At 43.9% G+C, this 23,363-nt stretch overlaps 1 protein-coding gene across 2 annotated transcripts in view; it reads left to right on the forward strand.

Annotated features, from left to right (window-relative positions):
- Positions 1–23,363, forward strand: part of KCNK10 (potassium two pore domain channel subfamily K member 10) — a gene marked incomplete at its 5' end in the record, with an annotated part of 139,860 nt that overhangs the window by 44,238 nt on the left and 72,259 nt on the right. For both annotated transcript variants that reach the window (XM_082681699.1, XM_082681698.1), the window contains one exon: positions 21,919–22,253. In XM_082681699.1, the coding sequence (XP_082537825.1) occupies positions 21,919–22,253 (335 nt within the window). The remainder of the gene's footprint in view (positions 1–21,918; positions 22,254–23,363) is intronic.

A 23,363-nucleotide genomic window follows, 5' to 3' on the forward strand; every position in this document is an offset into this window, starting at 1 on the left:
CCAACCTACATTTAGCAGCTCTCTGGTGTGGAAAATTCCCGTGGAAGCTGGTTTAGCCCTAGGATTTCCCTGGCACACTGACTCTTGCCTTCATCAGACCCCATTTGGTCCCCCCGCCCCAAACCTAGGTGTTGCTAGGTTTATTGAAGATTCCCTTCCCTACTTTTTAAAGATCTCCTCCCCCGATTTTTCAGTAAGTCTGCTGATTCCTTGAAGACTTCACTAGTTAGAGCTATTAAGAAGCTTTCAAAACACTTCTTCAGAGCACTGGATTGGTACTTCTTCTGCGTCACCGTCTCCCCAGCCTCTTGAGGACTAATTCTTTTCCCTTTCAGGTTTCTCTCTTCCTCTCGCCCTCGCTTACTCCCAGCCTTTGAGAGCTGCATTTGCAGTAAATCACAGAAATGTTGCTGATGTCAGCAGCACTGATACTGCATTAGAGGAGCTGCTGTAGAGGAAATTATCCAGAGGGTGTTGCTGAAATGCAGAGCCATTTTGTAGGGTGTTGTGTAGAAACCGTTTTCTCCCCTTGACAGATCTCATTCATTTTTGCCACTTAGTAGGCACAGTGGAGGAAGAACCACCTAAAACAATTTTTTTCTCCATCTAAGTTCTTTGTCGGAGTTTTAGTGACAATGAATGAGCGGGGTACACTGAGCAGGTAGCTACATTGGCGAGTGAAGACGGCTGAGGCTGCTTGCAAAACAGAATGTACTGGGGCGTTGAGACTCCATCTCAAAGACCCTGGGAGAAGGGCAAAGTGAGGGCTCACCTCATTCTACATAAACTGTTCTTAAAAATAGATAAGCATAAACCAAAGCCCATTTTAGAGGCACACAGAACTTGCTTTTTAAATGCTTTTTGCCAGAAATCCTTTTGGAGAGTAAATATCCATCTTGCAGAGGGATTTTCATATACAATTCCAGGTTTGTTTGTAATGAGATACACTTGCATATCTTCAAGACATGTAACCTAACTGCCATCTCCGAGCAGGGAAGCAGGGCAGCTTGCCGCGCGGCACTGAGGGCCAGCTGAGGAGGGACACTCTGGATTTAGAATGGCAGCAATCCCTGAGCCTGTTCTGTTTCCCTGGCAGCGTTCAGCAGCCTGGATGAGGACCCTATGCAGAGAAGAGGAATAATGTAGAAGGGGCTAGTTCCAGGTAGTTCCAGGAAAGGACAGGAGGGAAGGGAGTTGAGTCTGGGAGCTGAAGAGTGTAGTGTTGAACGTGGAGTCTAAGCTGAGTGGGGTAGGAAGAAAGAGGATGTGGGGAGGGCATGAGAGGGGGCAGGAGAGTAGAGTCAGGATGTGATGGGGGAGTAATTAAGCGAGAGAGCTGGAAGAATCGGATGTGCAAGTCAGCAGCAGGTTTCTGTAACTGAGTACTTCTGAGGTGGGGACGTTTCTCGCGACGACGCTGACGAGGTTCAGGATGTGGCCCAAGAGGAGGCAGTGGTAGTGGGTGCTGTTGGTGCCCCACGAGCTCTCCCGACGCGCTTTCCTGGCCCTGTGCACCCATCCTTCAGAGTCTGTGTCCTTTCCCCTTGTAGCGCGTGCCCACAGCCTTTTTCAGAGGACTTCCCTGGGTTTACTGGTGCCTCTTTTCAGCAGTGTTTCAGGGTGTTTGTCTCCCCTAGGGCTTTTCCGTAGCCAGTGACAGGTCACAGGAGTGAAAGCCTAGCTCCCTTGCTTTAGGGTGAGACAAACGCAGGATGTAATTTATGCTGCAGAGCCCCCGCGGGCTCAGGCAGAGACCAGGGGCCTCACCTGGAATTGCACCTTTGCTTGGTTTCTTGCCCTTCGTTTTCCTGCTTCCTCGCTTCCTTGTGGGCTCTTCTGGAAGCACTGCTTAAATAAATTGCTTACAAACCAATCTTCATCTCGGAATCTGCTTCTGGGGAACCTGACCTGAGTCAGTGGTTGAAGTGGAATGGAGATGGTAATGGTGCTGAAATCAGGGAAATGGGAGGCGCGGGTACTGGGTGGGTTCTCTGTGGAACATTACAATCATTCAGGAGGAAAGCAGGACCTGGATGGTGGAAGGCGTCGGGGAGAAGTCAGGTCTACCACTGACAGCCATAAAGCAGAGTAGGAAGTAGAGGACCCAGAGGGCTTTGGTCTCAAAGCAACAGGGGCTTTGACAGAGTGTGGAGTATTGGTTTTCTGGGACAGCCTCGTCCTGATGTTGTGGGTGAGGGAGACTGAGCAACCTCTACCTGAATGCCACCCTTAGAGGGCAGTATCCTCAGGGGAAGCCCAAGTGTCAGGGAAGAATGTGGAGGAAGTAGGGGAGGTCTTCAGTTCTGCAGCAGGGGGTCCTACGGTATCTTTGGAAAGGTTTGGAATGGGAGAGGAAGGGCAGGTTGGATCAGAGCAGAGGAAGCAGAGAGTAGAAGACAGATCAAAGCTACATGGAGGCCACACTGGCCTTGCACTTCTTAAAATAATTGATCCTTTTCAGCTTCCTGGTGGATGGTGGCTTGGCAGCCTGAACTCTGAGTGTAGAGTTTGGTACTATTCCTGGCACAAAGTTGGCATGTGTTGGCTGAATAAGTGAACGAATGACACATCAAGTTTCTAAATACCCCTTCCTTTTTCGTTATTGTAAAACATTAGCACACTCATCACTTCAATGTATTTTATGCTCTGATAGATACGGAATTTATCCAGGTACCTGTATCCACCTCTGTCACCATCATAGGGTGGGATGCAATGAACAGATTTCCTGAGGTTAGAGAATTAGGCAGTAGCATGGGTTACGGACTTAAGTCACAGAATCTTTCTCCCTAATGGATTAACGCTATTTTTTTGGTTTTCCTTTCTGCTGTGGATCTGTAAAAATAATTGGTTAAATGAATACAACTACTCAGGATCTATGTGTTTGTGACCACTGATACCGAAGGGACTTTATTGAGGCTGGAGGAATGCCTGTGGGGGGCGAGGTAGGGCTGTCGAAGTAACACGGACCCTGAGGCCATGTAAAGAGTTGTGGCATTGTAACTGCGGGGGGGGGGGGGTTTAAGAAGCAGCTAGATTGGAATTTTAGAAGGATCGCTTGGCTCCAGCCTGGTTGGGAGGGGTCCCCTGCAGAGAGCTGCAGGAGAGGTAACTAACTGCTTTTGATGTGACATCTGGGAAAGGCAAACCTAGCTCGAAGGAATGGGTCCTGACAATAGGATTTCAAACGCTTGGCCTCAGGGTAAAGGAGGTGTTTTGGGAACTGCAGCTGTTTATATTATTTTTAATCCCAAAGGGAAGGGAAAAAAACCTTTCCTTTTAAAAGTGCTCTAGCTAATTTAAATTATGGAGGAAAAACTTAGAGCAGGAGACAAAATATATTATTCACGAAGCATTTTGGAACAAAGGAACCCCAGCCGTGGCTGTGCACCTTTCAGCCTTGACCGTGGAGTCAAAAACAACAAATGAGTCCATCTCGCCAACATGGCAGAGTCTGGGGTCTGTTGGCAGAACCAGAAGGTAGGCAGCCCTGGATCCCGAAAGATGAGCAGACCTGCGGGAAATGATGGAGCTGTTCTGACCAGCTCAGCACATACAAGAAATACCTCTGGCTCTTCGCTCTTTGTGCTCATGTGCGTAAGTGAGAGTTCATTTCACTGCAGCAATAAAGGCATCTCGCTTGCTAGCAGGAGTAACCTATAACGCCCAGGAATTCTGGAACAGAGGTCTGTTGAAGAGAGTTTCCTGGAAGCCAGGGAGAGAAAATGGTCTATGAGAAGGCCATTAATGAGCAGTAGGATAGTCCTACGAGACAGTAATCAGTTCATCAAACACACCCTGAGACCTCTAGCAGACCAGGCCTTGGGAATGATGCTGGGGGTGGAGTGGAATAAGACTGACTACCTTTGGGACTTCCGTGGTGGCACAGTGGTTAAGAATCCGCCTGCCAATGCAGAGGACAATGGTTCGAGCCCTGGTCTGGGAAGATTCCACATGCTGCAGAGCAACTAAGCCCGTGTGCCACAACTACTGAGCCTGCGCTCTAGAGCCTGCGAGCCACAACTACTGAGCCCACGTGCCACAACTACTGAAGCCCGCAGGCCTAGAGCCCATGCTCCGCAACAAAGAAAAGCCACCGCAATGAGAAGCCCGCGCACCGCAACAAAGAGCAGCCCCTGCTTGCCGCAACTAGAGAAAGCCTGAATGCAGCAACGAAGACACAGCACAGCCAAAAATATAATTAATTAATTAAAAACAAAAAGGAAAAAAAAAAGATTGACCACCTTTGATGTCTAGGAAACCACACCCTGGTGCTCCCCCTTTGCTCTCTCATTCTTTCTAGTTCTTTCTCTGTTGTCTCTTACATGTTCCTCCCTTGAGCACCATCTTTTACTCTCTTCTCATTCTGCATCTCCTTCTGGACCATTTCGTCCAGTCCTGTGGCTTCAATATCACCTATATTCTCATCACTCTCAAACCTAGACTTCCAGCTAGATTTTGTCCCTGAGTTCCAGTCCCTTAAGTCTAATGTCTACTGGATATGGCCACCTGGATGTGCCACAGAAGCTGTAAACCCAGGCCTCCTGCCTTCTCTGTCCTGGAGAACACCACGCTCTTCCAACCAGGTGCTTGGGTGTCATCCTGGATCCTGCCCTCTCCACACTTCTTGCTTTCTGTCAATCACTAGGACCTGTGGATTTTACTTCCTTAACACCCCTTGTCTCTGACCCCCTCCTCTCCATCCCTTGTGCTACTGCCTGAGTTGAGACCTCCATGCCAAGAGCCTCATTCTCCAGGCCCTGTCTGCTGGTGAAGACTCCTGACTTTGTGCCATGCCATTGGCTTATAAATACAACAAGACAGTTGGGGAAGATAGGAGAAACCATCTACTTACTAGTCCTGAAAGAAGAAAGAAGTCAGTGATCCTTTGAGCCCCAAATGAATCCAGCAACCTTTGTTTTCTTCTCAGGCTGGGGGTGCACTAATGGGCCAGGGCTTCAGCCTTTGGGTCCTCAAACCCAAATTGATGCTGTTTGGTCCTAGTCAGAGGAACCCCAGGAAGGCCGGCTGGAGGGAAACTCTGCCTGCTTGCTACCAGAGAGGTGATTCACCAAGGGTGATTCATTCCATCCAACAGATTTTTTTACCCCCCCCCCCAATATTTTGCACCCATGAGTAAAAGAGAACCTTCTAGCCCTTTGTGAAGAGAACAAGAAAGCTCAGAACTGAGCGTTTGGAGCACAGTGAAGTGGATTACAAGCTCTCCTTGGACTATTTGCTTTCTGAGAATTTTGACACCTTGACTCAGGATGTCTGTCTGTGAGAAAACAACAACCACCACTAGCACCAGATTCGGTGAACTCAGCAGTCAGACTTTCCTTTGGACACGTGTGCAAACTTGATATCATAAATGCTGGCATAGGGCAGATTTGTGGATGGATGGATGAATGAATTCAGGAATGAGCAAATTATACCTAGGAGCCTTCCAGCTGTAGGCACTGTGCTAAGCTCCACATTGAGACATAGAGAAAATCTCAAGGGGAAGGGCATCTGATTGTACTGAGGGGTGGGCAGTCAGGGAGGACTTCTTGGAGGTGGTAACACATGAAGAGAGTTTTGAAGTATGAGGAGCAGTTGGCCAGATAAAGAGTGAGAAGGAGAAAGGAATTGGGAAGCAAGACCTACTCCTCTGGGCTCGGCATGCAGGGGCCTGGGTGTTGCTTGCCTGGGGCAAACGTTGCTTGTGGGGAGACAGCCAGGCACGAGGTCCTGGAAGGGAGTCTTGCTGCAAGCCATGGAGCCTGCATGTTCTTCTGAAGCTCCGTGGTGCCTGGAGTGGAGCTTGAGGATGAGGTGGGTGTGATCAGATCCACACCTTGGAGAGGGCCCCTGGAGGATGTGGAGGGTGCATTTAAGAGGGGCAGGACTGGAGGCTGTCCCAGCAATTCAGGTGAGAGCAGGCGAGGACAGAGCTGAGTCAAGGTGGCAGCACATTCTTACCTCCTTCTTCCTCCCCTTTCAGTCTTGCTTCCCATTGTCGTGGCTCTCTGTCCCAGATATTTCATGATACCTTGGTCTCTTCCATCTGGAAACAAAGCCTGAAGTTTTTAAGGAGGGCTAGAAGGAGAGGGCAATGATAAAACCTAAAGGGAGAGCCTCGTCTATGGTGGCATTTTGGGGACATGGCTTGGTTATTTAGTATGTCTAGACTGAGTGTCATTGCATTCTTTTTTTCTTTTAAAAAAATCTTTATTGGAGTATAGTTGATTTACAATGTTGTGTTAGTTTCTGCTGTACATCAAAGGGAATCAGGTATACATATACATATATCAACTCCTTTTTTAGCTTCTTTCCCCATACAGGTCATTACAGAGTATTGAGTAGAGTTCCCTGTGCTATACAGTAGATACTTATTAGTAATCTATTTTATATATAGCAGTGTGTATATGTCAATCCCAATCTCCCAATTTATCCCCCCTCTTTACCCCCTGGTAACCGTAAGTTTGTTTTCTACATCTGTACCTCTCTTTCTGTTTTGTAGATTAGTTCATCTGTACCCTTTTTTTAGATTCCACATATAAGCTATATCATATGATATTTGTCTTCCTGTGTCTGACTTCACTCAGTATGACAATCTCTAGGTCCATCCATGTTGCTGCAAATGGCATTATTTCATTCTTTTTTATGGCCGAGTAATATTCCATTGTATATATGCACCACATCTTCTTTATCCATTCCTCTGTTGATGGACATTTAGGGTGCTTCCATGTCCTGGCTATCGTAAACAGTGCTGCTGTGAACACTGGAGTGCATGTATCTTTTCAAATTATGGTTTCCTCTGGATATATGCCCAGGAGTGGGATTGCTGGATCATATGGTAACGCTAATTTTAGTTTTTTAAGGAACCTCCATACTTTTCTCCACAGTGGCTGTACCAATTTACATTCCCACCCACAGTGCAGGAGGGCTCCCTTTTCTCCACACCGTCTCCAGCATTTATTGTTTGTAGATTATTTGATGATGGCCATTGTGACCAGTGTGAGGTGATACCTCATTGTAGTTTTGGTTTGCATTTCTCTAGTAATTGGATTTTAAAATAAAGGCTGTTACAGTGATGGTCATTGCATTCTTACCAGGACCAGCTTGATCATGTCTAAGGTGAACCTGTCACATGGAAACAGGAGAAACAAGGTCTGGCTGCAAGGTATGTGGAATCAGACGGAGCACACACATTCTCTTGGCTGTTCTTGAGGCAGATCATGGCTGAAACCAGCTGCTGTGACAACCGCGGGGTGATGGGGCTGGAATGGTCTCTTCCTCGTCTCTCCTTCCCTCTTCCCAACACCCACCCTCTGGTCCAGCCAGGGAAGGCTTTTGGGGATTCCAGGCTCAGCTTTAACCTGGGCCTCTATGGAAGCTCTGAGCTGCCTATGCAGGTGGCCCTGGAACGATTCCAGACCCGGGGGGGTTGGTGGTGGTTGGTGAGGGGAGGCGAGTGTTCACTGCCTCTCACCAGCGTGTTGCAGTCACAGCTGTACTTTGCATGGGTTGACAGGCAGAGTCATGTCGCTATGTGACAGTGGTACCTCCGAGGTGGCTGCATTTCACGTTCTCAGGATACCCCGAATCCCGTTTGATACCCAGCATCCCAAATGCCATTTGTTCCAGGTGCTGTGGAAGAGTGTGGGTACTCGGGGTTAGGGGTCTGAAGCTGGATCCAAGGATGCCACTGCTTACTAACTTGTGATAGGCTAGTCAGTGTCACCTCCCCTGGCCTCAGTTCCTCACCTGTCCAAGGGGGATAGATAATGACCACGGCCCGCCACAGAAGGCTTTGTGAAGATAAACTAGATCTTGCATCAGATCTTTGTCAATTCTCCCACTACCTCTGAAGGCAGGGATGTGTCTTATTCATATATACATCCCCAGGGCCAAGCATGGTGCCTGGTGAACTCATGTGTTTGTTGATTGAATGTATGAATGGATGATGCAGTAAAGTGTATGGGGCTTGGGAAAGCCTGAATGGTACAAAATTGAACAAATTCAAACAAGAAGAAAAAGATTTCCACATGTGCCCCCATATCCACCCACATCTACAGAAAAAATGGGATGGGCTACTGTTTGGGAGGAAACATTGTAAAATGAAAATTATTGTCTTCCAACATTTTCTTTCTCATCAAGTCTTGTCAGCACTTTTGCTGCCAAATCCTTTTCTGTTGGCGTTGTGAATAGGCCATTACTTTATATGCCTCATCCATTATTGACACATTTTAGATGAAAGGGCTCTTTCCACCTGGAGTTTCTTTTTTCCCTAGTTTTCTGTTCCTACGGTCCAGAGAACTGACTTTGAGGTCAAGTTATTCTAATTTTAATCCTGGCTCCACCACTTTCTGGCCACCTGACCTGGGCTTAGTCCTTTAAGCTCTCTGGGTCTCAGTTTCTTTGTCTGTGAAGTGGGCATGTGTGGCGGCCGTGAGCAGGCATGCGCCACGCAGGCCTCCAACTGGAGGGAGTATAACCGAGCAAGAGCCCAGCTGCTGCTCTGGCATCCTCTGTGGTCACACTTCCTGTGGGCTGCTTCCAGCCCGTGGCCGAGGGCAGCAGGGACCCTAAAGCAGGCCTCTCCTGGGAGACACAGGACTCCTCAGATGGCTGACTCTGGCTCAAGAACTCCTTGATGGCTGTGCTGAGCCTTCTTGGGCTGCAGGTGGTCTAGGACTCCCACACCCTCCTTCCTTCCTGCTCTCCATCAGTGGAGTCAGGCTCACAGTGTGTCTGCTGGCTCTCCTCACCACCTGACTGCATTTCCCTTAATAAAATCCATACACATTTATTTTTATTTTTTTGAATTTTTGAATTTTATTTTTTTATACAGCAGGTTACTAGTTATCCATTTTATACATATTAGTGTATACATGTCAATCCCAATCTCCCAATTCATCCCACCACCACCCTTCCCCTCCCCCCTCCCCCCACCACTTCCCCCCCTTGGTGTCCATACGTTTGTTCTCTACATCTGTGTCTCCATTTCTGCCCTGCACATTCAATCCCCTCTTGCATCTGCTTCTGGGAGGACCTGGACTCACACAGGGGAGATAATACCTCATGGTGAGGACCAAATGCGACAATGTAAACAAGTGTTTTTCAGAGTCACAGGCACAAAGTGAGTGTGCAATAAGTGGCAGGAACTCCTATTATCTGCACCACCACTGTCACTATCATCTGGCCGATTCTGCTTCTTTGGTGGCTCCAGGCACAGAGAGCTCCAGTGGCAGATCCCAGGTCACAAGGCAACTTAGCATTAGAGTGAGAGCAACTGTGGTTTCTGAGCAGAAGAAATAGATTAAATAAAACATCCTTTGTAAAATAGAAATATAGATCAGTGGAACAGAATGGAAAGCCCAGAGATAAACCCACGCACATATGGTCACCTTATCTTTGATAAAGGAGGCAAGAATATACAATGGAGAAGAGGCAGCCTCTTCAATAAGCGATGCTGGGGAAACTGGACAGCTACATGTAAAAGAATGAAATTAGAACACTTCCTAACACCATACACAAAAATGAACTCAAAATGGATTAAAGACCTAAATGTAAGGCCAGACACTATAAAACTCTTAGAGGAAAACATAGGCAGAACACTCTATGACATAAATCACAGCAAGATCCTTTTTGACCCACCTCCTAGAGAAATGGAAATAAAATAAAAAAATAAACAAACGGGACCTAATGAAACTTAAAAGCTTTTGCACAGCAAAGGAAACCAGAAACAAGACGAAAAGACAGCCCTCAGAATGGGAGATAATATTTGCAAATGAAGGAACTGACAAAGGATTAATCTCCAAAATTTGTAAGCAGCTCATGCAGCTCAATATCAAAAAAACAAACAACTCAATCCAAAAATGGGCAGAAGACCTAAATAAACATTTCTCCAAAGAAGATATACAGATGGCCAGCAAACACATGAAAGGATGCTCAACATCACTAATCATTAGAGAAATGCAAATCAAAACTGCAATGAGGTGTCACCTCACACCAGTCACAATGGCCATCATCAAAAAATCTACAAACAATAAATTCTGGAGACGGTGTGGAGAAAAGGGAACCCTCTCGCACTGTTGGTGGGAATGTAAATTGCTACAGCCACTATGGAGAACAGTATGGAGGTTCCTTAGAAAACTAAAAATAGAACTACCATATGACCCAGCAATCCCACTACTGGGCATATACCCTGAGAAAACCATAACTCAAAAAGAGTCATGTACCAGAATGTTCACTGCAGCTCTATTTACAATAGCCAGGACATGCAAGCGACCTAAGTGTCCATAGACAGATGAATGGATAAAGAAGATGTGGCACATATATACAATGGAATATTACTCAGCCATAAAAAAGAAATGAAATTGAGTTATTTGTAGTGAGGTGGATGGACCAGAGACTGTCATACAGAGTGAAGTAAGTCAGAAAGAGAAAAACAAATACTGAATGCTAACACATATATATGGAATCTACCAAAAAAAAAAGGTTCTGAAGAACCTAGGGCCAGGACAGGAATAAAGACGCAGACATAGAGAATGGACTTGAGGATGCAGGGAGGGGGAAGGGTAAGCTGGGACGAAGTGAGAGTGGCATGGACATATATACACTACCAAATGTAAAATAGATAGCTAGTGGGAAGCAGCCGCATGGCACAGGGAGATCAGTCAGTGCTTTGTGACCACCTAGAGGGGTGGGATAGGGAGGGTGGGAGGGAGATGCAAGAGGGAGGAGATATGGGGATATATATATATGTATAGCTGATTCACTTTGTTATAAAGGAGAAACTAACACACCGTTATAAAGCAATTATTCTCCAATAAAGATGTTTAAAAAAATTTTTTAAAAAAGCATCCTTTGTAAACTTATCCAAGTTAAGGAAAAGACACAAACCAAATCCTTTTCTAGCCATCGAAATGTGCAGTCATCTTTGCTAAAGCAACCTACTCCATTTTTCATCAAACGCACAAAAGGTTTTGTAACATTCTGAGGTCCCTGCCAATACTCGTGGTACGTACAAATATACTCCAATCAGTAAGTCAGGGCGGCTTGCATTTCCCAAGAACCATGAGGGGGTAAAAAAAAAAAAAAAGAAAAAAGTGGTCATTGTTATTCACATTTGTCATATAAGGAAACAGAAACTAAGTGGCGGTTTCAAGGTCACCCAGACACTGGTGGGTTTGGGATCGGAACTCTCTGGTTTTTGTTTCTGGTGTTTTGGAACTCAGGGATTGGTGGATTCTGTTCAAACTCTGCTCCTAAGCTCAGTCTCTTAGCAAACTGGCGCCAGGAACTGGCCCGCAAAGACCTTTCTCAAGCCCAATTCTGCCCAGCCTCAGGGGTGCTAGAAGCCCTGGAATCATCCATGATGCAAATAAAGTCAGTGAAGGAAACTGATCTCCATGCTCAGGGCCATCATTTGTCACCCAGAGAGGCTTCATCCTAATGTTTTTTACCTGACGCTGTGGAGCATGTTCACTAAGTAGACTGTCAACCCTGTGAAGCTGGGAGGGACCGTGCCATATCCCCACCACAGCACAGCCCCATTTGGTGCTAAATAAATGCTTGTTCTTGAGGGTGGTGGTGATTCTGATGGGACTTTTGTTTATAGTCCGAAGGAGTCATCATCATCGTCACCAACAACAGAAAACAAATATTTGCTCTTGGCCAGGCACTGTGCCAAGAAATGGGGATCCAATGATGAAAAGTCAAGCCTTCTGACTCCAAGGAGTTCATAGTCTTGTGGGGAGACGGTCACGTCGAGTCTGCCTGGAGAGGCCAGGATGGCTTCACAGAGGAGGCAGCTTGGAGCTGAGACTCAGGAGGGCAGGAGTTCCCCAGGCAGATGGGGGTGGGGAGGGGACTCCTGGCAGAGGGAACACGTGTGAAGGAGTGGAGGTGTGAACAGAGCACTGCTGTGTTAGAGGACCTGTCCAGTGTTGCTGGAATGTCAAGCTGTTTTCCATATGACCCCGCCATCCACCACTGTAGGCGTGGTTTAGAGGTGCCAACATTTCTTCCTGCCTTTCCTTTTTCATTAGAAGGTTCTTTTCATCAGCCATCAATGATTGGCTTCCCACTATGTGTCAGGCACTGGGCAGGTTACTGGGGTACAAGAGATGAGGGGGGTCGAGACGGTGCCTGCCCTCCTGGAGCTCTAAGTCGAATGATGAGCAAACAGGTTCTGTCAACATCATAGTGCAGAGAGTGGGGGCCAAGGGAGACCTAATTTAGTGGGGGGGGTGGTGTATTAGTTTCCTGTGTCTGTTGTAACAAATTGCCACAAATTTAGTGGCTTAAAACAACACAAATTTATTATCTTATGGTTCTGGAAGTCAGAAGTTAAAAATCTGTCTTCCTGGGCTGAAATTAAGGTCTAGGCAGGGCTGGAGGCTCTAGGGGAGAATCTGTTCCTTGTCTTTTCCAGCTTCTAGGGACTGACTACATTCCTTGTCTTATGGCCACATCACTTGGACCTCTACTTCTGTCCTTAAATCTGTTTCTTTCTCTGACCCTCCTGTAGTCCTCTTATAAGGACATTTGTGATGACACTGAGTCCACCCAGATAATCCAGGATCATCTCCCCAACTCAAGGTCCTTAACTTAATCAGATCTGCAAAATTCCTTTTGCCATGTAAGGTAACATATTCATAGGTCCCAGGGATGAGGATATGGGCATCTTTGGGGGCTGTTATTCTGCCGACCACAGAGGGTGCAGGGGGAAGGGGAGGAGGTGCTTCTAGAAGTGGTATTTAACCCCCAGACTTATGGGTCAGAAGGTGGGTGAAAGTGGAAGCAAGGAGGTCACTTATGAGGCTGTTGGATTAGACCAGGCAGGATGTGATGGTGGCCATGGTGATGGTGAGACGCGCAAGGGATTAAGATACAGCGAGGAGGGCGAAAGAATGGGAAATGAGGACAAAGTTGAAAGAAAGCAGGCCTGGGCGAGGCTGGACTTCTCTGTATCAACAAGGGCAAGTTGGAACCTGAATGTAATGCCTTTAGGGAATATTAGCAAGAACATAATGCCCAGGGTGCTAATTCTAATTCTTGAGTCAGAGATTCCAGAGAGTTCTGTGTTCATGTAGGTCAGAAGGAAATGTAACATTTACTGACTTGATAGAATAATGTACAATAAAAAGCTGATATTCAACTTTGGTTCCCAAAGAGAAAATCTGATTTTGAGGTTCTACGAGGAAAAGCAGACTTTACAAACTAGATTCTTCCAGGTGTTGTCAGGGTCATTGGTGTTTGACTGAGGACGAGTGACATTCCTACACTTTTATTTACCCTGAGTTCCCCAAGGCAGAGATAGAGCAGTTTAACTCTCACTGAGTGGGACTGTTTGCCTCACTTAGATAATTAGGTTTGTCACCTCCTAATATACGTTATTTACACAACAGCCAAGCTGCACCTTGACAGAGGCCATAATAAGCATTAGTATTATAAAAGGAGAACAAAAGCGAAGGGAAATGGCCATTCGTTGCGCACCAGGCCGATTTCTGAAATGTGTGATACCATTCTGTGTGTGACACTGCGCTGAACTTGAACTTCCTGCCGTTCCCGAAGAGTCCCCAAATTAACATATTTATATCCAAGGTAATGAAATTGCCCTTACAGAGAGCTGGGACCTTTGAGAATTCGATGTGTTCAAACCAGGGGAAGTTTCTTTTCCAATAACTTATTATTCGAGGAAAATAGAAGAAAAATTCTATCATTAATAGATCAGGAGTGATTACATGTAACTCATTGCATTTTCTATTGAGAAATACATTTAGGGTCTATTTTATTATTCTATTTTTTTCAGGAAACCAAGTTAACTGGAATATAACATCAGTCTTTGATTCCTTCCCTCATTATCACCACCTTTCTTTTTGCTTACCTTTAGTAGTTGTCAGAAACCCAAACTTTCTTTACACTGATTGATTTTTTTCAATTGCAGTATAGTACATTTACAATATTATATTAGCTTCAGGTGTAAAACAGTGATTCAGTATTTTTATAGGTTATACTACATTTAAAGTTATTACAAAAAATGGCTGTTCAATACATCCTTGTTGCTTATTTATTTATTTATTATGTTAAGCCAATGAAAACTTTTTTCTTGATGTTTAGTTGATTTACAGTATTGTATAAGTTTTAGATGTACAACATAGTGATTTGCAATTTTTAAAGGTTATACTCCATGTCTAGTTATTATAAAATACTAGCTATATCACCTATGCTATACAATATATCCTTGTAGCTTATTTATTTTACACATAGTAGTTTGTGCCTCTAAGCCTGTACCCCTATCTTGTCCCTTCTCTTTTCCCTTGCCCCACTGGTTACCACTAGTTTGTTTTCTTTAAAATTTATTTATTTTTGGTTGTGTTGGATCTTTGTTGCTGCGTGCGGGCTTTCTCTAGTTGTGGTGAGCTGGGGCTACTCTTCGTTGCGGTGTGCGGGCTCATCGTAGTGGCATCTCTTGTTGTGGAGCATGGGCTCTAGGTGCACGGGCTTCAGTAGTTGCAGCACGTGGGCTTGGTAGTTGTGGTTCGCGGGCTCCAGAGCGCAGGCTCAGTAGTTGTGGTGCATGGGCTTAGTTGCTCCGTGGCACGTGGGATCTTCCCGGACCAAGGCTGGAACCCGTGTCCAGTGCACTGGCAAGCGGATTCCTAACCACTGCGCCACCAGGGAAGTGCCCACTAGTTTGTTTTTTATATCTGTGAGTCTGTTTCTCTTTTGTTGTTTTTACTAGTTTGTTTTATTTTTTACATTCCACATATAAGTGATATAGAGTATTTGTCCTTCTCTGTCTGACTTATTTCACTAAACAAAATATCCTCCAAATCCATCTGTGTTGTTGCAAATGGCAAAATTTCATTCTTTTTTATGGCTGAGTAATATTCCATTGTGTGTATACACCACATCTTCTTTATCCATTCATCTGTTGATGGACACTTCAATATCCTGGCTGTTGTAAATAATGCTGCTATGAACATTTGGGTGCATGTATCTTTTCGAAATAGTGTTTTCATTTTCTTCAGATATATACCCAACAATGGAATTGCTGGATCATATGGTAATTCTATTTTTGGTTTTTTGAGGAACTTCTATACTGTTTTTCATCGTGGCTATACCAATTTACAATCCCAACAGTGTATTAGTGTTCCCTTTTCTCCACATCCTTGCCAACATTTGATATTTGTAGACTTTTTGTTGATTTTGCCATTTTGCCATTTTGACAGGTGTGAGATGATATCTCATTGTGGTTTTGATGTGTATTTCTCTGATAATTAGTGATGTTGAGGATTTTTTAATGTGCCTGTTGGCCATCTGTATATCTTCATTGGAAAAATGTCTATTCAGGTCTTCTGCCCATCTTTAATTGAGTTTTTTGGTTTTTTGATATTGAGTTGTGTGAGCTGTTTATCTATTTTGGATATTAACCCCTTATCGATCATATCATTTGCAAATCTTTTCTCCCATTCAGTAGGTTGTCTTTTTGTTTTGTCAATGGTTTCCTTTGCTGTGCAAAACCTTTTATGTTTAATTAGGTCCCATTTGTTTATTTTTGCTTTTATTTATTTTACTTTAGGAGGCAGATCCAAAAAAATATTGCTATAGTTTAAGTCAAAGAGGGTTCTGCCTATGTTCTCTTCTAAGAGTTTTACGGTTTCAGGTCTTACATTTAGGTCTTTAATCCATTTTGAGTTTATTTTTGTATACAGTGTGAGGAAATGTTCTAATCTTATTCTTTTACATGAAGATGTCCAGTTTTCCCAGCACCATTTATTGAAGAGACTGTCTTTTCTCCAGTGTATATTCTTGCCTCCCTTGTCATAGATTAATTGACCATAAGTGTATGGGTTTACTTCTGGGCTCTCTATTCTGTTCCAATGATTCATGCGTGTGTTTTTGTGCCAGTACCATGCTGTTTTGATTATTGTAGCTTTGTAGTATAGTCTAAAGTCAGGGAGCATGATACTGCTAGCTTTGTTCTTTTTTTTCAAGATTGTTTTGGCAATTCGGGGTCTTTTGTGGTTCCATATAAAATTTAGGATTATTCTAGTTCTGTGAAAAATGTCCCTGGTATTTTGATAGGGATTGCATTAAATCTGTAGATTGCTTTGGGTAGTATGGACATTTTAACAATATTAATTCTTCCAATCCAAGAGCATGGGATATCTTTCCATTTCTTTGAATCACCTTCAATTTCCTTCATCAGCGTTTTATAGTTTTCATAGTATAGGTCTTTCACCTCCTCGGTTAAGTTTATTCTTAGGTATTTTTATGTGAGTTTTAAATGGGATTTTAAAAAACCTTTCTCTTTCTGATATTTCATTATTAGTGTATAGAAACACAACATATTTCTGTTTATTAATCTTGTATCTTGCAACCTTGCTGAATTCATTTATCAGTTTTAATAGTTTTTGTGTGGAGACTTTAGGTTCCTCTATATAGAGTATCATGTCATCTGCATATAGTGATAGTTTTACCTCTTCCCTTCCAATCTGAATACATTTTGTTTCTTTTTCTTGTCTGAATTCTGTGACTAGGACTTCCAATACTATGTTAAATATAAGTGGAGAGAGTGGGCATCTTTGTCTTCTTCCTGAATTTAGTGGGAAAGCTTTCAGCTTTTCACTGTTGAGTATTATGTTGGTTGTGAGTTTGTCATAAATGGCCTTTATTATGTTGAGATATGTTCCCTCTCTACACACTTTAATAAGAGTTTTTATCATGGATGGATGTTGAATTTTGTCAAATGCTTTTTCTGCTTCTATTGAGATTATCATGTGATTTTTATCTTTCCTTTTGTTAATGTGGTGTATCACATTGATTGATTTTCAAATGTTGAACCATCCTGTGACCCTGGAATAAAACCAACTTGATCATGGTGTATGATCCTTTTTATGTATTGTTGGATTTGATTTGCTAATATTTTGTTGAGGATTTTTGTGTCTATATTCATCAGAGATGTTGGCCTGTAATCTTTTTTTTTGTATCTTTATCTGGTATCAGGGTAATGGTGATCTCATAAAATGAATTTGGGAGTGTTCCATCCTCTACAATTTTAGAGGGGAATATTTTGAGAAGGAAAGGTGTTAGCTCTTATTTATATGTTCGGTAGAATTCCTCTGTGAAGCCATCCCATCCTGGACTTTGGTTTGCTGAGAGATTTTTTTTATTACAATTTCAATCTTACGTCTGTTCATGTTGTCTTTTTTTCCTGACTCAGTCTTGGCAGGCTGTACATTTCTAGAAATGTGTCCATTTCCTCTAGGTTGTCCAATTTGTTGGCATATGACTGTTTATAGTATTCTTTTATGATTTATTGTATCGCTGTGGTATCAGTTGTTATTTCTCCTCTTTCATTTCTTACTTTGTTTATTTGGGTCTTCTCTCTTTTCTTCTTAATGAGCCTAGCTAAAGGTTTATCAATTTTGTTTACTTTTTCAAAAAACCACCTCTTGGTTTCATTGATTTTTCTAATACTTTTTGGTATCTATTTTATTTATTTCCTCTCTGATCTTTATTATTTCCTTCCTTCTGCTGACTTTGGGCTTTGTTTGTTCTGCTTTTTCTAATTTCTTTTCTTTTTTTTTTTTTTTGCGGTACGCGGGCCTCTCACTGCTGTGGCCTCTCCCGTTGCGGAGCACAGGCTCCGGACACGCAGGCTCAGCAGCCATGGCCCACGGGCCCAGCCGCTCCACAGCATGTGGGATCTTCCCGGACCGGGGCACAAACCCGCGTCCCCTGCATTGGCAGGCGGACTCTCAACCACTGCGCCACCAGGGAAGCCCTCTAATTTCTTTAGATGGAAGGTTAGGTTGTTTATTTGAGATTTTTCTTGTTTCTTGAGACCTGTATTGCTATAAACTTCCCTCTTAGAACTGCTTTTGCTGCATCCCATAGATTTTGGAAAGTTGTGTTTTCATTTTCATTTGTTCAGGGTTTTTTTCTGATTTCCTTTTTGATTTCTTTGTTGACTCATTAGTTTTTTAGTAGCATGTTGTTTAGTCTCTGTGGATTTGTGCTTTCCCCATTTTTCTTTCTGTAGCTGATTTCTAGTTTCATACTTCTGTGGTTGGAAAAAATGCTTGATATAATTTCTATCCTCTTAAATTTGTTGAGACTTGTTTTGTGGCCTGGCATGTGACCTATCCTGGAGAACAATCTGTGTGCACTTTAAAAGAACGTGTATTCTGCTGTTTTTGGATGGAATGTCCTGTATATATATATATCTATTAAGCCCAACTGGTATTGTGTCATTTAAGACCACTGTTGCCTTGTTGATTTCCTATCTAGATGATCTGTATATAGATGTAAGTGAGGTGTTAAAGTCCCCTATGTTATTGTATTGTTGTCAGTTTCTCTCTTTATGTCTGTTAATATTTGCTTTATATATTTAGGTACTCTTGTATTGGGTGCATATATGTTAATGAATGTAATATCCTCTTCTTGTATTGATCCTTTTATCAATATATAATGCCCTTCTCTGTCTTTTGTTACAGACTTTTAAAGTCTATTTTGTCTGATGTGAGTATTGCTACCTCTGCTTTCTTGTCATTGCCATTAGCGTGAAATATCTTTTTCCATGCCCTCACTTTCAGTTTGTGTGTGTATTTAGTTCTGAAGTGAGTCTCTTTGTAAGCAGCATATAGGTAAGTCTTGTTTTCTTATCCAATCAGCCACCCTATGTCTTGATTGGAACAGTTAGTCCATTGACATTTAAAGTAATTATTGATAGGTGTGTACTTATTGTCATTTTGTTATTTGTTTTCTGGTTGTATTTATATTTCTTCCTTGTTCTTTTCTTCTTCTTTTAGTTCCTTCACTTATTTGATGATTTTCTTTAGTGGTATGCTTGTTCCTTTCTCTCTTGTTTTTGTGTATCTGTTGTAGGTTTTCACTTGTGGTTACCATGGGGTTCATATGTGTTGACCTGTATCTATTTGTTTTTGTTTGTTTGTTTGTTTTTTTGCGGTATGCGGGTCTGTCACTGTTGTGGCCTCTCCCGTTGTGGAGCACAGGCTCCAGACACGCAGGCTCAGCGGCCATGGCTCACAGGCCCAGCCGCTCCGCAGCATGTGGGATCTTCCCGGACCGGGGCACGAACCCGTGTCCCCTGCATTGGCAGGCGGGCTCTCAACCACTGCGCCACCAGGGAAGCCCATCTATTTGTTTTAAACAGGTAGTTCTTCAAGTTCAAACACATTCTAAAAGATATACATTTTTTACTTCTCCCACATATTTTATTTTTGATGTAATATTTTTCATCTTCATGTTTATCCCTTTACTGATTATTGTAGTTATACTTGATTTTACAACTTTTTTGTCTTTTAATCTTTGTACTAGCTTATTTAAGCAGTTTATCCTCAGCCTTTACTGTATATTTTCCTTTACTAGTGGGATTTTTCCTTTCCTATAGATACTTCTTCTTGTAGCCTTTTCTTTTCCACTTAGAGAAGACCCTTTAACATTTCTTTTAGGGCTGGTTTAGTATTGATGAACTCTTTTAGTTTTTGCTTATCTGGGAAGTTCTTTATCTCTCCTTCAATTCTAATTGATAATCTTACTGGATAGAGTGTTCTAGGTTGCAGGTTTTTCCCTTTCAGCACTTTAAATATATCATGATACCCCTTCTGGCTTTTGCAAAGTTTCTGCAGAAAAATCAGCTGATAGCCATCTGGGGGATACCTTGTATATGACTCTTTGTTTTTCTCTTGCTGCCTTTAGAATTCTCTCTACCTTTTGGTGTGGGTCTGTTTGGGTTCATCTTGTTTGAGACTCTCTCTGTTCTTCCTGGAGTTGGATATCTGTTTCCTTCTTCAGATTTGGGAAGATTTCAGTCATAATTTCATAAAATATATCTTCAACCCCCTTCTCTCTCCTTCTGGGCCCCCTATGATGTGAATGTTGGTACATTTGATGTTATCCTAGAGATCTCTTAAACTGTTCTAATTTTTAAATTTATTTTACTTTTTGCTGTTCTGATTGGGTGATTTCTGTTATTCTATCTTCCAGATCCCTTCTATGTTCTTCTGTGTCACCTCATCTGCTGTTAATTCCTTCTAGTGTGTTTTTCATTTCAGTTATCGTATTCTTTGGTTCTGACTGGTTCTTTATTTTACATTTTTTAGTTCCTTGTTAAAATTCTCATCTATTCTTTTACCTAATTCAGTTAGTATTCTTATTACTAATGCTTTGAATTCTTCATTTGGTAACTTGTTTATTTTGATTTCATTAATTATTTTTTCAGGGGTTTTCTCTTGCTTTTTCAATTGAGAAAATTCCTCTGTCTTCTCATTTTCCTTATCTTTCTCTGTCTCTATGAAATTAGGTAAAAGTTACCCATTGCTCCTTATGTTGGAGCATTCCTTTACAGTCTGAGTCTGCCAGTGGCTTTGGTGGGAGAGCTGGATTTGATGTGAACACAAGCCATATCTTTCCTCAGGTTGTGCTGACAGCTATTATCTTGGTAGGAGGTGGCGATGGAGATGGAGAGACTAGGGCTGGAGCAGGTGTAAGCTGAAGCTTCTGTGCTAAGTTTCCATCATCACCCTGTGGGGGAGCAGGGTCAGGTTCCAAGTTGCTAGAGCAGAAGCCGTGAGAGTTGGGCTTCCAAACCGGCTCAGTTCCCTTCCTGTATGTGCTCTCCCCCTCCCAGCACTGGCACCCTCACTCCAGAGTAGAACAGTACTGGAGCAAGAGGAGCTAGCACAGGCACTCAGTGAGGGCTGGGGTACACTCCGTGGCGGTTCAGTCCGTGGCGGTCCAGCCACCATCAGAGATCTGGACTGCCTCTGATGTGCCACTTGTATAAGTGAAGCAACGGCTGCCTCTGCCCTTCTCAGATGTTGCTTCAGGTTTGAGCTACCTCAGTGTCTCACGACTAAGGTCTCTCCTTGCTCATGGCAGCTTATTCCAGTGTGGAGCTGTGATGGGAGGCAAGCAAGGCTGGAATGTTCACTTGGATCAGGCTGGTGTATACACTGGGGAAGTCATGGGAAACCAGCCAGCCACCTGCTTGATTTCAATTTGCCCTCTCGTCCCTGCTTCAGGAGCAAGCCAGCACAAGCACGCTCCTCCTGAGTGGAGTCCAGGCTTCCCACAACCCTCCTGTTAGTCCCACCAGCTCTCCAGGGGGTCGTCTTCCTTATGTAGGACCCCAGGGTTGGGGCACCCAATATGTGGCTTGAACCACTCACTTCCCAGGGAGTGTCTCCACCCATGAAATCTCCCTTCTCCTCTGAGTCCCCTCCCAAGGACACAGGTCTCAACCTGTAGATGTATTTTTGATGTGTTCGTGGGGGGAGGTGAATTCTATGTCCTCCTGCCTGTCTACTTGATCTGAGTGTCACTGTGTTTGGTTTTTGACTCTTCATTATAGCAAACTCACCCTTCTTTTGTTTTGTGACCATAGACCTGGATAAAGAACTTTTAAACTTGCTAGATGCTCATCTCTTCTATACTCTTGGTATTACCTAGCCCTCAGCACTTGGACAATTCTGCTGGGTATCCTTCTCCTACCTTTTCTTCTCCAAATTGCACAATATGTCTCTTTTTAAAATATCATGGTTTGTTGTGTGTCTTACACATCACTTAACAAGGAAACTAAGGGAGAAAATGAATGAGAAATAACAGAGACATGGCTTTCAAATTTGGACCCTTGTAGAGAAATATAAACATTTCAGACTCAATTAATATTATTTTTTGTGTGTGAAAACTAGAACACCTGGTGCTCACTGTTTTAGAATTCAACAGACACCTAGCAACTGCTTGAATTCCCTCACTGCAGGCTTGGTGAACCAATCTTTAATCCTCACGTTTGAAAGCTGGCTTGAGAAAGACACCTGTGCTTTGTTTCCGACAAGTTTTGGGCTTTGTGTTTATAAACAAATTCTCTTTTCCCCTCTCACCCACCCCGTTTCTCAGTGGCCGTTCCTGCAGCAGCGCCCCCGGTGTGCCAGCCCAAGGGCACCACTAACGGGCATTACGCGGCCCCACGCCTCTCCATCTCCTCCCGAGCCACGGTGGTAGCCAGAATGGAAGGTGCCTCCCAGGGGGCCCTGCAGACCGTCATGAAGTGTAAAACAGTGGTTGCCATCTTCGTGGTCGTGGTGGTCTACCTCGTCACGGGCGGTCTCGTCTTCCGGGCATTGGAACAGCCCTTTGAGAGCAGCCAAAAGAACACTATTGCCATGGAGAAGGCAGAATTCCTGCGGGATCATGTCTGTGTGAGCCCACAGGAGCTGGAGACATTGATTCAGGTGAGCAAGGAGTGAGTCCACAGTAGAATCACCTTGGGTCGGGGGGAGAGTGTGACATTGGTTTTGTCTTTCTGGCTCACTGAGCTTTGCCGTTGGTTGAGATGCTACTGATGGTCAGGGAGGTCCTCTCTGGGACGTGACACTTGAGTGGAGACCCGTGACAATGTGGGGGAAGAGGGGTCACATGTACAACGTAGGAGCAGGCTGTGTTTTGTATCACCTGCTTTTGCACGTGGTGGCCAGAGGCAGCAGCCGGCAAAGGGCTTTGGATTTTCAGATTCGAGGCCACTTATATATGCTGATTAACTTTTAAATCTGTGTGAGATGCTGGGGTAAGAGGGTGGCCCAGAAACCAAAGAAAGAGAGAATTTTAAAGGAGCAGGGATGCATGAACCTGTCGCAGGTGGATGAGAATGGAGCAGAGAAAAGGGCACCAGCTGTGGGATGGGTAGGGTGTTAGTGACTTGAAAGAGGCTTTGGTGGATTTGTGAGGATGAAATAATAAGGATAACAGTAACAGGGATAATCAAGGTTGCTATTTTTGAACACTTACTGTGTGTCAGGCACTGTACTAAAGCCCTTCCATGCCTTGGATATTAAGGAAAAAAGTGCATAAAAAATGGAGGCAGAGAACTTTGGGCCCCCGCCTACAGAAACAAGGCAGAGGAAGGGGTGGGGCGACCTTGGCAGGGGTGATGTGAGGCTGGGAAGGGATGTGGGAGACAGGGAGTCATCTAAGGTGGCATGACAGGAGGAAGAGAAACAGGAGGCTTGAGAAGTGAGCAAAAGGTGGAGAGGACGGAGTCCTGGGAAGAGGGAAGGGAAGTGGTTTAGAGCCCAGCAGATGGGCTTCACCTTGGAGGTGAGGCAGGATGGCGGCCTCCAATCTACATGCCCTCCTGAGCCACGAGGAGTAGTGGTGGGGGGCGGTGACGTTTATGGAGGCAAGGGAGAGTCCCATCTTTCTGTGGGTTCTAAAGTTTGGAAGACAGAGGGATGGAAAAGTCAGCTTTCACAATTCCTTCTGGCTCTGGGATTACCAGCATTGAATTCTTTTCTTTTAAAAGTTAATTAATTATATTTTTGGCTGCATTGGGTCTCTGTTGCTAT

This window comes from Grampus griseus (genome assembly GCF_964374135.1).
Source record: "Grampus griseus genome assembly, chromosome: 2".
NCBI classification, from domain to species: domain Eukaryota; kingdom Metazoa; phylum Chordata; class Mammalia; order Artiodactyla; family Delphinidae; genus Grampus; species Grampus griseus.